Genomic DNA, 13208 nt, shown 5'->3' on the forward strand with positions numbered 1-13208 from the left:
ACAATAAAAATTTCTTTGAAAATACAATATCTTATTTTCAAAGAAATATTCATTGATTCAAAGAAATAATTTTTTTGAATACGAGCAAAAAGATATTTCTTTGAAATTAAGATTTTTTTCAGTGTATCACTGAATAAATATATGTTTACGTTAGTAAATATATATATTTAGAATTATTCAAACAAATATTTATTATTAAAATTTAATATTTTTTTCAGTCTAAACAAAGATGAAATAATCACTGTGTTACACTGTGTTTTTTGCTGGAAAGAATCAAATATAATAATAACACTGTCTTTAAGAATTACAGTAATTATAGTACAAGCGCTAAGGGGTGAGGGCACTAATTATCTTGCTAAAATCGAATATTAGAGACACGATTTTCTCGGTGAATCACATTATCATCTAGAATCACTCAGGAAGTTAGATTTATCTATTTTTATTTATGACGTCATTAAAACGAAATTATTTCCTCGCTAGACAAACATAGATCTATGGCGAAACGAACACGGTGAAGTCAACGCGAAACTTATTTGCACGTCGGCAAGAAGAAGCAGCGCGGTCGGTCCGAGGGCGAAGAGGGCCCGTGGCTCGTTTTATTGTTAAATAAATAATCAACTAGTTGTTCCCCGTGTTAGGCATAATTTATTAGCCTCCCTAGCACCATCGGAGCCCCTTCTCCCTGAAATTCTTTCCTCTCCGCTTCTCTCCGTTTCTTCGCTACCGCCTCTTTCTCCTCCAATGCCTTCCGTATCTTCCGTGCTCGTTTGGAGCTCGTTCGGAGCACAACTCTCGTACGCATTACAGACCGCAGACCGTTTATTCTTTCTTTTCGCCTTTTCTATCTTTTTTCGATTCTTTTTGCGTTAGTGGCTTATGCCAGGAATACGAGCTCGGTATCCTTCTCCTGCGATTTCTTTAATTGACAATCCAAGGGTATTCTCCTCGGTTACCCAAGTGGGAACGTATGTCTACGGTGTGCATCGACCGACGACATCGTATTGTCTTTGCGATTTTTACTATTCTTTCTCTCGTACAGAATATCTTTCGTATACACCTTTCGTGTGCATACGCGTCCCACGAATACTGTATGAGCATGCGTATGCTGTTCCTTGTGTCTGGCTTTTCGTTTCCTTGCAATTTACGAATAACAACGAGGTCCACCCCTAACCTGAGCGCCAAGAAATCTCATTAGAGAGATGCCTTTCTTGTGAATACTGTGGACAATTATACTTGAACTCGCCAGGAAACAAGATACCAACAGAAGTTATCAGGAAACATTTGATTTTCAAAACATTACTTTACTTTGCGTGAGATCATAATACAGAAAAAAATAATAAAATATGATAATTAATAAATGACAAAATTAATAATTTTACAAAATCATAGAGTGGAGGATAACTAATAAGAAATACAAAAAAGATGAAATAATGGATGTTCGAAACATTCTTCAACAATTTGTAATCGATATTAAAGCCGGGCTTCTGAGTTATATACGCAGATGTAGAGGTCCGTGTCGCGCGCTCCAGGAGAATACCCAAAAAGCATACACGGTCGGTCGCAACAAGAAACGGTATCTTCACCGCCAATTCTGTTACAACGCGGGCAAGTAGAAGTTAAGCGCATGCAGATATAAGCCGAGAGTTACGATTTCCACCGATCGGTTTTTACAATATTCTTCTTCGTTGGACGATCGTTCCATTCGTTTCATCTATCCTCTTCTTGCAAACGCATCTTCAGCATTTGCGATTCTCCGACAGGGACCCAGCTCGGTTCTGCTCCGAAGGTAATTAAATATCTGTGGTCCGGACACGCCAGCTCAATGCGCTACCTTAACGATTGTCTCTGGGTCAGAGGTCAGGCAACCCAACGTAGACGTATAAGCACTGCGCAAGCACACTTATGGCCTTCTCTCTTAAATAGAATACACTTATATATATATATATATATGTGTGTGTGTGTGTGTGTGTGTGTGTGTGTGTGTGTGTGTGTGTGTGTGTGTGTGTACAACGCGAGCAAGAATGAGAGAAAGAAAGAAATAGAAAGAGAAAGAATGAACAAGCATCATCACCATCATAGCAGCTATACGAAGCGGCACGAAGAATAGCATGGGAATTATTATGCTTATTAAGGTGGAAAGTAATAAATTATAGGCGGCTAATAATGGGAACCGCGAGAGGCGTAATTGATGTATGCAGAGGAAGTTGTTCTGGTCTGGCACCGTGCGCTCTTCTCGGATATGCGTGTAAACATACACCTATGTTACACGTAATATTGTACATACATCGTGTGGAAAATATTTAATGGCGTAGAGAGGTTCCGCTCTTGCCCCTCTCTCTCTCTCTCTCTCGCTCTCTCTCTCTCTCTCTCTCTCTCTCTCTTTCTCTCATCCTTTTGGGAGTATCCTATGGCATCATGGCGTTTAAAATTTGAAAACTAAACTGTTTACTGTGCGCGCGTTACGGCGTGCGCCTCTTTTGTTCCTGCATCTTCTACCTGCGGGAAGATCAACGAATTTCTTTTGCTCTCTTCACAGAGTAATAAAAGTGCCAGCTATTTATTGCTAAGCGCCACCATATAACGATTCCCTGAGATGCGTCGCGACCGTTCGAGAGAAGGCTGGTTCGGAGGTCAATAAACCGATTCCACTCTTAATTAAATCTAGAGAAGACAATACCTTCCCCCCTTTCCTCCTGACGCTAATTAAAGCAAACAGACGACGGCAATAAAAACTACCGAGACGCGAAATGAAAAGATGCTGTAAAAGCGGTGATTTCTAGGTTTATCGAGCTACGTAACCATTCAGCATAACAAGCAATCACATGAAAAGAAAAACTTAAATTTAATTAATTAATTTTGTAACATAGAAAAGCAATAGCACGAAAGTACTCAATCGCTTATTGATTCGTGTATAAGATAAAGTAGATGGAGAAGGAAAATAAAGAGAGTAAGAGGGGAAGAAAAAAACGAGCGTGCCACTGATACACGTGTGCGTACATAGTTTGCACGATAATGGCTGCTCGCTGGGCGATATAGAGATAGCCTCAGTTAAGCTAACCTATCTCTCATATATGAGGAAGAGAGAAGAGTAAGTGGGTCGCCGGTTGGCAGGGTTAAGCATAAATCAATCAGTCTGCATTCGACCGCGAGCGGGTAGAAGGCAACTTACGCCTCGAACGTCTCGAAAGTTCACAGTAGATGGACGTTCGGGACGTTTGTATCAACATTTCTGTTTGTACTGCGAAATATTTACGTGCCGCTTTTGCCATTCCTGTCAGAGAAATCTTGGTTTCTCACCAGTAAAGAGACACAAATGCATCTTATTCAACATATATTTATCATTCGCAATTTCAAGTATAAAAATCTCCCTTACAATCCTGAAGGTCTTAAGTTATGATACTACTGCAGCCTTGAAGCGACATCGATAATCGAGAAATTTGTGATTGACGACATTGCTTGCGTGACTGTAATGGCTCTCAATCGCGATGCTGATCAGAGCGGGAAACGATCTCGTCTTGTTTGTACCTCTCTCTGTGTACCATGATCACAACGACGTCGGTAATTCGCGTTTCATTCGTAATGCAGACACCTACTCGATGGCTGGTAACAGCGGCCACATCCCGCCTCTCTGTCGTGCCGCATCGTCGCTCGAGGTAATAGGATTTCACGTGAGTAGCCTCCCAAGCAGTGGCGGCCGAAAATCGCAGGAGTTTATGTAGCGAGATGCGGTCGCCGCAACGTTGCAGTAACCGTTGGAGACGCAAGGAGGGAAACAGAGAAGAGGATGGAGAGAAAAAGAAGCCGCGAGATACAAAGAGAGCGGAGAGACGTTCGCGGCGTCGAGGAAAGTGGCGGAGAATAGAACGAACAGAAGAGAGAGAGAGAGAGAGAGAGAGAGAGAGAGAGAGAGAAGAAAAGCCACAAAGAGGCAATGGTAGGGGACAGAAGAGTTTCGAAGAGAGAGAAAAGAGAAGAGACAGAGAGCAAAAGAGATGTTAGGGCTCCTACAATTTTAATTAACCTGGTACCGGGCACAGAGAACCGATCGCGATCGAATCGGGTGCACGATCTACAAGGAATCTACATAAGATCCTCCACTCGCAGCTACAACTCAATCCCCTCTTTATATTCCGCGCTCGAGGAGCCTTAACTGGGGGGGCCCCATGGGGGCCCAGCGCACCAGACACCACGATGCACCACACATAATCCTTGCCGTTGGTTCCGCCACGGCTCCTACGCTCCTCTTATCTCGTCGAGGATCGAAGATAGTAGCCTCAGTGCCACGTTCGCCTGGCTCCTCGCCGGCCAGGACTTGGCAGACTCATATTGTCCTTTGTGCGGCATGTAACTTACCGGCGATAACGAGACAGAGACGATCGCTTCTTTTTCTTATGAAACTCTTCTTTTTAGTTAAGAGGTGCGTGCGTGCTTACTCGTTTCATACATAATGAGCAAATATTCGAACGATAATGAGAATATCGCAAATTTTTGATAAAAAAAAGGAGGAGAATCGGTAGAATTATTTTTTTCCGAACAGGACCTCTTGTCGCAATTATCCTTTTCATTTATAGGGAAAACAACACGCTAAACCATGCGAGAAAATGCTCTGTAAAGGGTCCTCTATATAGAAGACGGTCGTGGAGTGTTAAGTAGGAAACTGACCAATTCTAATCGAGTATTCTTCTTATGTTTGATTGTGATTGGTTGGTTTTCCACGACTTAAGACTCCACGATCGTCTACGTAAAGATTTCTATGTAGAGGATCCTTAAGACTTCTGAATTGTATTGACAATATATTGACAGATTGGGAGGATTACAGTAGTAATAAACAATTCTTAAATATGATTTAAAAAGTGTTAAAGAAAAATACTAAATATTATTGATAATTTTTCCTAATCATTGTCCAAAAACTTAGTTGTATGCGATTGTTTTCAAGCAATTCTCATTCTGTCGCATTCGCAATGTATTTTGCTTTAAATATTATCTAATCTCAAGCTAAGAAATACTTTTAATAAAACTATCGTGATTTTCAGAGGATTTGCGTTCGCACTGACCGTGTCATCGTAAATCTACATACATGTTTCATGATGTATTAACGTATTACGAAACCCGAGTCGAGCTACGATGCAAGAGGATAAATAAACGTTTCCAGATCTCCGACGTAGCTGCGTAGAACGTCACGATTCACGTGTCTCGCTCTTTTTAGGACTGCCACGATGACGGTTCTTGGTTCCCCCTACGATATAAACAGGTCGCGTGAGAGGTCCGCCTGACAAAGACGAATAATATCGATAATATTCCGCATCGAAGACATCCCGTCCGGATTGACTTAAAATCGGGCCAGGCGCGATACGTGTGCTTGCTTGCATGTGTATCTCCGCGTACATGCGCGATGCACATATAAAGGCGTTCCGATCTCGTGCCGACGGAGATACGGATGCACCCATACGGCTGAAGGTTCGTAACATGATAGTGGTCGTATGTAAAACCATCTGGTGTAAAACGAGCTGCTGGCTCGTTCGAGTATTAAATCGGGCCTCTCTTACTCTCTTTCCGACTACTTCCCTCGCGGCCCCGCTGCTCCCGTCGCCGTAGTCGTAATCGTCGTCGTCGTCGTCGTCGTCGTTGACTGCCGCTACTCTTTTTTTTTCTTTCTTTTCTCTATACCGCAGCAGTACCCTTTATCCTCAACCATCACCACCTCCTCCTCTTCCTCTTCCTCCTCTTTCACCTCTTTTCCTGGTCTGTCGATCGACTCGCGCTGCATGGAGATCTTCGCGTCGAACGCGCGCGCAGAATCTGTTAAGCCGACCAGCAACAACCGCCGCGCTGCGCATTCCGAGCTTAACGTCACAACGCGCGCCAAATGAACTCATTAGTGTTCGATGCCCGCGAGTTGGCTTCTCGGCCGCTTCTCGACCAAGCGTGTCTCTTCTTATTAAAATCCACGCGTTTATTGGACCGACCAAGGAATCGCGAAACGGAAAAAAGATCTCTCGATTGCGATACCAATCAATTATTGCGTGATGAATGAATCATAAATATCGATATGAAAGCCAATATATGAAAAACAATTAAAAGATCTGTATCAAATTGATATTGATAATCTATTCTTTATCGATGAACTCTCTAAATTAGTGCACACGATAATGTAATAAGTTAAAACGTAACATATTATTTCTTTAACTTCAACTTATTATTCCTTGTACAAGTTCAAAGAGTTTTTTGATAAAGAACATTGGCGAATTCAGAAATTTGTCAAGAGAGCGTCATTGGCGCTTTACAAGCGAAATTTTTTAAAATTAAATATGAAATGAAATAGAATATTGAGATTATTATTGACATTAGACTGTGTGTGAAAAAGTATTATTTAAATATATAATTCATAAACGTTTTATTATTTAAAATTATAATAATATAAAAAAAAGGATAATATAATAAAATCTATGTATATTTTTTATACCTATAGGAATTTTTCAAATGAAAAAATTTTTTTAGAATCGAAATTGTGATTAAACATTTCGGAAATATCAAAAATATATATATATACATTTTGCATAAATATTTTTTAAAAACAAAATTTTAAGAGGAGGACTTTCTCTCTCCCTGTGAATCCGCAAATGATAAAGAACTCTTATATGTATTGAAAAAGAAACTAAAAAATTTTTAGTGTAACATTTTTCCGCTCGTTAGTACTTGTTTCCTCGTTAGTACTTGTTCGCATTTAACAGAAACCCACGTCGGCGATATCGTTAGCGGGATGTCGTTGAGAGCATCGAAAGGAAAGCACGAATTATGCAAGCGGATCCGTGCTCGTGCACTTCGTAGCACGTAGGAGAGCACAGTCATCGAGAACTGTTCCCTTAAGTCGCTGTGTCGCGAGGGTGGCAGTGAACAATAAGAGTGGGAACAAGGGTAAGGAAGCACAACGACGGGGTATCGGCTATGGGAGCATCGTCGATTTCTTTTTATCGGATCTCTCTGCCTCGAGAATCTAACCTACGAGTAGACCAAGTACATGTAACCGCGAGGAATTGCTTAAGCCTTACCATCGCTAAGATCGCGATGCCCAGCATTCCTAACGTTAGGGCAGCAGCAAAACGCATTAGTTAACGGTCCTGAAAATGACACTTTGTATCGGCTAATGGGTAATTAAAGTCCCGGGATTACGTTTCGGTCGGAATTTATTAAACGTGGCGTTGAAACGCGCGACTCCGACACGGTACTCGACGCGGCTGGATATCAGATCGCGCCTTTATGACGATCCACCACTTAAAATTTGCGAAAACGCAGATAAGAGACGTTCGTACGTCGCTCGTCTCGCTGAAGATTGCGTTCTTGTCGGTCAGTCTTTCTGAACCGAATGTGCGCCGATGTGCGCGTTGAGACTACATTTAGCACTAAATGTGATAATATATGATAGTACGTGATAGTAATTTGATTTCGCCCCTGATCTGAAGTGTTGCTTAACACTAAAAGTCATCATTTTTTACTTACTAACAGAAGGCAATTAAATTATTATGAAAATAAGGAAAGTGATAAAAATTCAAATATTTTAACAGTATAAAGAATATAATTATTGGAAAAATGAAAAAATTTCAGAATCCTGTCTTTTACATAAGAAATATAATTTCGATTTAAAAAATAAAAATAGTCAATAAAATAATTGCTTGGTTTTAATGTTATATAATAACTTTTAATGTTATATAATAAGAGTAATTTAAAAAAAAATATCTAAAGAAATCTGAAAAGTACGATTTTACAATATATTAGACGATGTTTATATCCCAAATTAAAAAATGATAGAAAAATCGACGTTAAATTCATACACAAAGAATACGAGATTTCAATAATAATTCAATAATAATCGATAGTGATATGTTAAAACAGAAGTGGATATAGCCGATCGACGACAGTTTGCGAAATTGGACAATTGCTTTAAGAATAAGATTTCATATTTCGTGTTTTTTTTTTTTTTTTATTATTATGTATTCACCAATATTACATCGAAGAACTGCGATCGCTCGGCTGAAACTTGATGTGTATTTTACGTAGCGCTTTTTATTCGTACATTCCTTTCTCCATAATTTCATTTACGGGACGTTCCTGAAATCCCTTACAATTATACACATGTCGCAATTAATAATAATACCTTCGATAATACAACTATCACATATTAGTAGTAATAACTAACGACTATAATGGCAATTCATTTACTTATGTATGTATACATTCCGTACGGCATAGATTCGAATAATATTGCAGCAACATTATAATTAATATTCCAACAACACTGCTACGTTCTAGCAATGTTGCTGCAAACTTCTGTGTTATATGAATATGGTAGCATATTAATACAGGAATACACGCGTACATTATATATTGTGTCATTTACGCGTTATCGTCAATTCTTTTGTAACACAAATCTCTGTCAATTGTCGTTGCAAAATCAAATCACAACGAGTTTCAATCGATATCGTATAAACGGCTTGACGATTTACATCGAAATGTTTGTTACGTCGTTAAGTTTGCCTCAATCGCAAAGCAACCTCGACATCGTGAGAAACGATTCCGTGCGCTGACTTCTTTCTTCCTTTTTTCTTCTCATCTGGCGTTCCGAGATCTCGCGACGAACATATTTAATAATAACGCCGACCGATTTATCACGCGCGTTAATGAGAAAGAAGTCGTATGCTGCACGTCATCTCGCGCCGCGCCGACTCGTTCTTAATGGGTCTTGCCTACATTCATCGTAACCAATCTACGGTACAAACTCTATCTATGGCAACGGAGACACTTAAATTTAATCTTAACACGCCGAAGACGATGTTTTTGCGAGCAATATCTCATTGGGGAGTTTCAAGCTGCTTCTTGCGCAAAATATTTACGTGAATCATTCTCGAGATGCAGCTCGAAGGTGCGTTCAGTGTATCGATTTAATAAAATTTTTCAATAATAATGCGTTACGAATATTCTGCGATTCATTGTATGGATATTAAAACACTTTACGTAAAGAAAAGCATCAATAAATAGTATCAAGATATTCATTAAAAGTTAATATTAAGATTATAAAAAGCGAGAATTCATATATATTATTTGTGCACATCGTGCCTTTATGCTACAGGTCTTCACTTTTGGATGTCCAGCTCTCCCCGACTATTATCATTCTCATTTCACGTATCCATGGTCTTAACGCGGTACAAGTCAAGCGCAAAGGTTGAAGCGTGAGAGGGAGGACGCGGTAGATGAGACTGGATAAAGAGCCGGAGAGAGAGGTGAGCACGAGGGGAGGAGTAGCAGAGTCTCGTCGACGGGACAGGGACTAATGCCTCTTAATGTGGTTCTGGGAGAGCTGGAAGATAATGAAATTGTGGAGAGCGCCCTCAAGTGTCTTAAGAAAGCCCTGCCACTGACCTTTCTCGTAGTTGATTTGCCTCTCCTGCTGCCTCGCGTTGTCAGCCGCGACCTTGAGCAGGCCCTGGATATTCCTCAGCAGGGTCTCCGTACTCGAGACCGAGGGGTCTTGGGCGCTCTGAGACACGGCGACCGCCGCCGAGGCTATCTGCGAGTAGTTCAGGGCTTGAGGAGGACTTTCCGAGCCCGGTGCTGGCAATGGCAGGTTTTCCGGCACGTCCGACAAATCTGAAAGCAAAATTATCACGTTATTTCCTTCTGAATATTCTCGAGACAACAAAACGGGCAGGAAAGAAGGTATTTCTCCCTGATAATAAATAAACGCCGATGTCTATTCTATAACGTATGGAGCTCATTTCGCGTGGAGATTTCTCCTTGGCGAGAACGCCACGTCGGGAGCAAAACGTCAATGATAAATTCGATGTAACGAACGTCGGACAACGTTCAAAGTACGAGGGGCAAGCCCTATACCAAGACTTATACAGCGTGCGTGTCTCAAAGTCGTAATCTCGCGACGACTACTTGTTACCCTTCGCCACTTTTTGATTTAATGTCAATGTGGGCGAATTAAATTCAGAGATTAAACGCTACACAGCGTTCCTCAGACGATTAGTCGCGTCCTGACCAACTGGCTGTTTATTATCTCGCTGAAATACCAGGGAGAAATGAAGTATCATTATTGATGACTAGCAATATAATTTATATGACGCTAATACGATTGTTCATGTGAAATTAGAACATTCTTAGTTAATATTATGTATCTTTTAAAAAACATCATACAAAAAATTGTTGATTAAATCAATTCCAACTTGAAACATTGAATCATCAATATTATATTATCCAATTTTGAAAAGCAAATCAAACTGGACCACCCTGGGCTGATCGCTCGAGACACTTCTTGGAAACACGTTCTACTCGAAACACATTGACACATGTCCGATATTCTGTCGCATTATAGAAGGGTCCGCGGTCATCGTTCTTTAAGAGAGTAAAAGAGATCCAGCGGGATCGGAATAAAGGATGCCTTATGGTTATTGCCGCAGGGATCCAGAGAGTGGCGGTGAGACAAGATGTCTGCGTGGGTTCCAGGCTTAAGTGATCGCTCGTGGTACCGGCCACACCGTGGGTTTTAGCAGCCCGGCTGCTTTACGGCCAACGATATGTAGTTTATTGTATCGTCTTTTAATTATCTGCGCGCACCTACAACGCCACGGCAATCGGTTACTTATTGCCATTGGCCGATTTAACGCTCAGCGCACCTTTGGTGCCGGCACCTTTTGATAGGAAAGCGCGTCGCCTCTCCTTTCCTTTCGATCCCTCGTTCTCCTAAAATCGCACACGATCCTTTCTTTTTTTTTCTTTTCAGCATTATTCCGTGCGACTATATTATCTTCCTACCCATTACAATTATCAGGACAAGAGTCGCCATTCTCTTGGATTCTTTTCACCGCGAAAGCGCAGTTCGACCTTTGCCTTTAGAATTTCTTGACAAGAATGTGAAAAGAATGTTTACAATCAGAAAGACGGTAAAAAAATTATGTAATACATGCACTTAAAGCCAATATGGAGTAAAGTGAAGTAATTTGGATAGGTTAATATAAATAAATAAATTTTCAAATTGAATAAAAGATTGAGGTCGCATAGTATATTCAATTAAACATATAAAACATACATTATTGCAATAGTGTACGTTTTGTTCTATAGCTTGTTTGAGACTTTAAAAAAGAAACGTTTCTTCCAATAAAACAAATAAATAGAGTCCGATCGAAACTTCTGCCGAAACTGAAAACAAACACTCACTATGTGTCAGCATTGATTGAAACCATATATAGCTTTTCTTCATAAATATTAATTTTAATATGTGTAATTATTGTTTCAATAATTAAATTATGTTTATGAAGAAGAAACTTATTATACAAAGAAAGAATTTTTTCTTACAGTTTAACCTAAAAACAATAATGATAGCCATGAGACAACATTGTATTCCCAAAAATTTTAAAAATGTAAATCTCTCTTATTCATTAATTAATTATAATGAAGTATAAAATAAGTTTTTTTTTGATTAATTTTACCGAAGTGCAGGGTAAAAAAATCTTTAAAATATTGTATTGTACCACAATTACCATATTTTCGGGGTAAACTTTAAAACAAAATTTTCTCCGTATATTTTTCAGTTAAAATTGAACCGAAATTTCAGTTTTCGACCGAAATTTAAGTATTGTTTCAAATTATTTATAAAGAAAAAGTATATAATAATAAAAGTATATAATAATATAATGGTCATATTTATACATATGGCTTTTATAGAATTCCTATTTTTTTAAATTTTGGTTTTGGTTTCGGTTGAAATTGATATGTAACTGAGTGTTTCGGCAAAAGTTGCAGTCGGACTCTGCAAATAAATATGATAATCGAATAGAAAATGACTGAGAAAAATTCAGTGAGGATTGTCAGATGCAAAATTGACGACGAATCGCAGTGAATCCGATTCCAAGAACAAGAGCGAGAGATAGTGGCACGTCTCATTAAATCAGAACTGCATTCCACAAGCGTGTACACTCCCACGGGCGTTCGACGTGGTTCTACTTCGATCACCCGCGAGCATCGTAGGTAGAATGTACCCATGTATTGCGTACGACACGCTGCGAGACACGGATTTGATTCCCTTTCCTCTTCTCATCGTACATGACCCGCGCCCGGAATTTATACGTCTAACTCGCGTATTTCGTGGAATTTACAGGCCCACTAATTCGGGGGTACACGCGGGATCCTCTAATTTTTTTTGTGAACGCGCGGCAGCTTCAACATTTTCCAGTCAGCCTCTGGCAGCGCGAAGGCCGAATGACGAATAATTTTATGATTTCCATGAATTCTTACCAATATCGTCGCCCCCATCGAGACTACAAAATGTATCAATTCGCCCGTAAATCACTCGTGACCGTGCAAGGTACGCTTTCTTCTAACGATTCGGTCTCGCATTAAATTGCGACCCAAAAAAAACGAAATTAATTAAGACAACGCGAGATGATCAAATCTTATCTTTTTTTATTCATTGGAAATGCATTCGTGATGCGAAATCGATCCCACGTGGTTACGCGACTTTATGAGCGACCCTCAGACCATTAATTGGGTTGGCCAATTAACATGCCGGCGTGACAATGGTCGAATAGATTAGAAATCAAAATGATTATGACGCTTCGGTGAATTTAGAGCACCGGAACAAGGCAGGAAAGGATAGCGGTGCAAAGCTCAGACGAAGATTCGATCTCTCGATCCATCTTTCATTAGAAAAATGAAACTAAATACTGAAGATACAAGTCTAATGATCGCTTTGTTCCGACAGTGACGCTTCTCACGTAGATGCCACGCGTTTTGAAGATATTTTGTCAATAAAAGAATAAAACTATCCAATGTCACAAAGCAGACGGTGCTCAATGAGTGCTTCAAAAATTAATCGAAAAAAGCAATAATTACATTTAGTATTTTTATGATTAAAATTATTTTTTCGCTAAACTCAAGGCAATTAAAAACATTTGGATCTATATGCAACTTGGCAACCGCTGCGGCGCGTTTCTCAGAGCACGATGGAAGATGAAACCCGAAGCGTCCCTCGCGCTCTCTCGGTAGAGATGATGGATGAGAGGCCCTGACCCGCCAGTCGTCTAGAAGAACTCGTCTTTAAACGCGGCGTGTCCAGCAAAATCGATATAATTATTTCACGAGCACGAATCTTTTCTCTTCATCTCTCTCTCTCTCTCTCTCTCTCTCTCTCTCTCTCTCTCTCTCTCTCTCTC

At 40.0% G+C, this 13208-nt stretch overlaps 1 protein-coding gene across 4 annotated transcripts in view; it reads right to left on the reverse strand.

The window, feature by feature from the left end:
* The window catches only part of LOC108691004 (dachshund homolog 2), a 197426-nt gene that overhangs the window by 56265 nt on the left and 127953 nt on the right, over positions 1 to 13208 (reverse strand). For all 4 annotated transcript variants that reach the window (XM_018198601.1, XM_018198603.1, XM_018198602.1 and 1 more), the window contains exon 7: positions 9415 to 9642. In XM_018198601.1, the coding sequence (XP_018054090.1) occupies positions 9415 to 9642 (228 nt within the window). The remainder of the gene's footprint in view (positions 1 to 9414; positions 9643 to 13208) is intronic.

Source organism: Atta colombica, unplaced genomic scaffold (genome assembly GCF_001594045.1).
Source record: "Atta colombica isolate Treedump-2 unplaced genomic scaffold, Acol1.0 scaffold38, whole genome shotgun sequence".
In the NCBI taxonomy this organism is placed as follows: domain Eukaryota; kingdom Metazoa; phylum Arthropoda; class Insecta; order Hymenoptera; family Formicidae; genus Atta; species Atta colombica.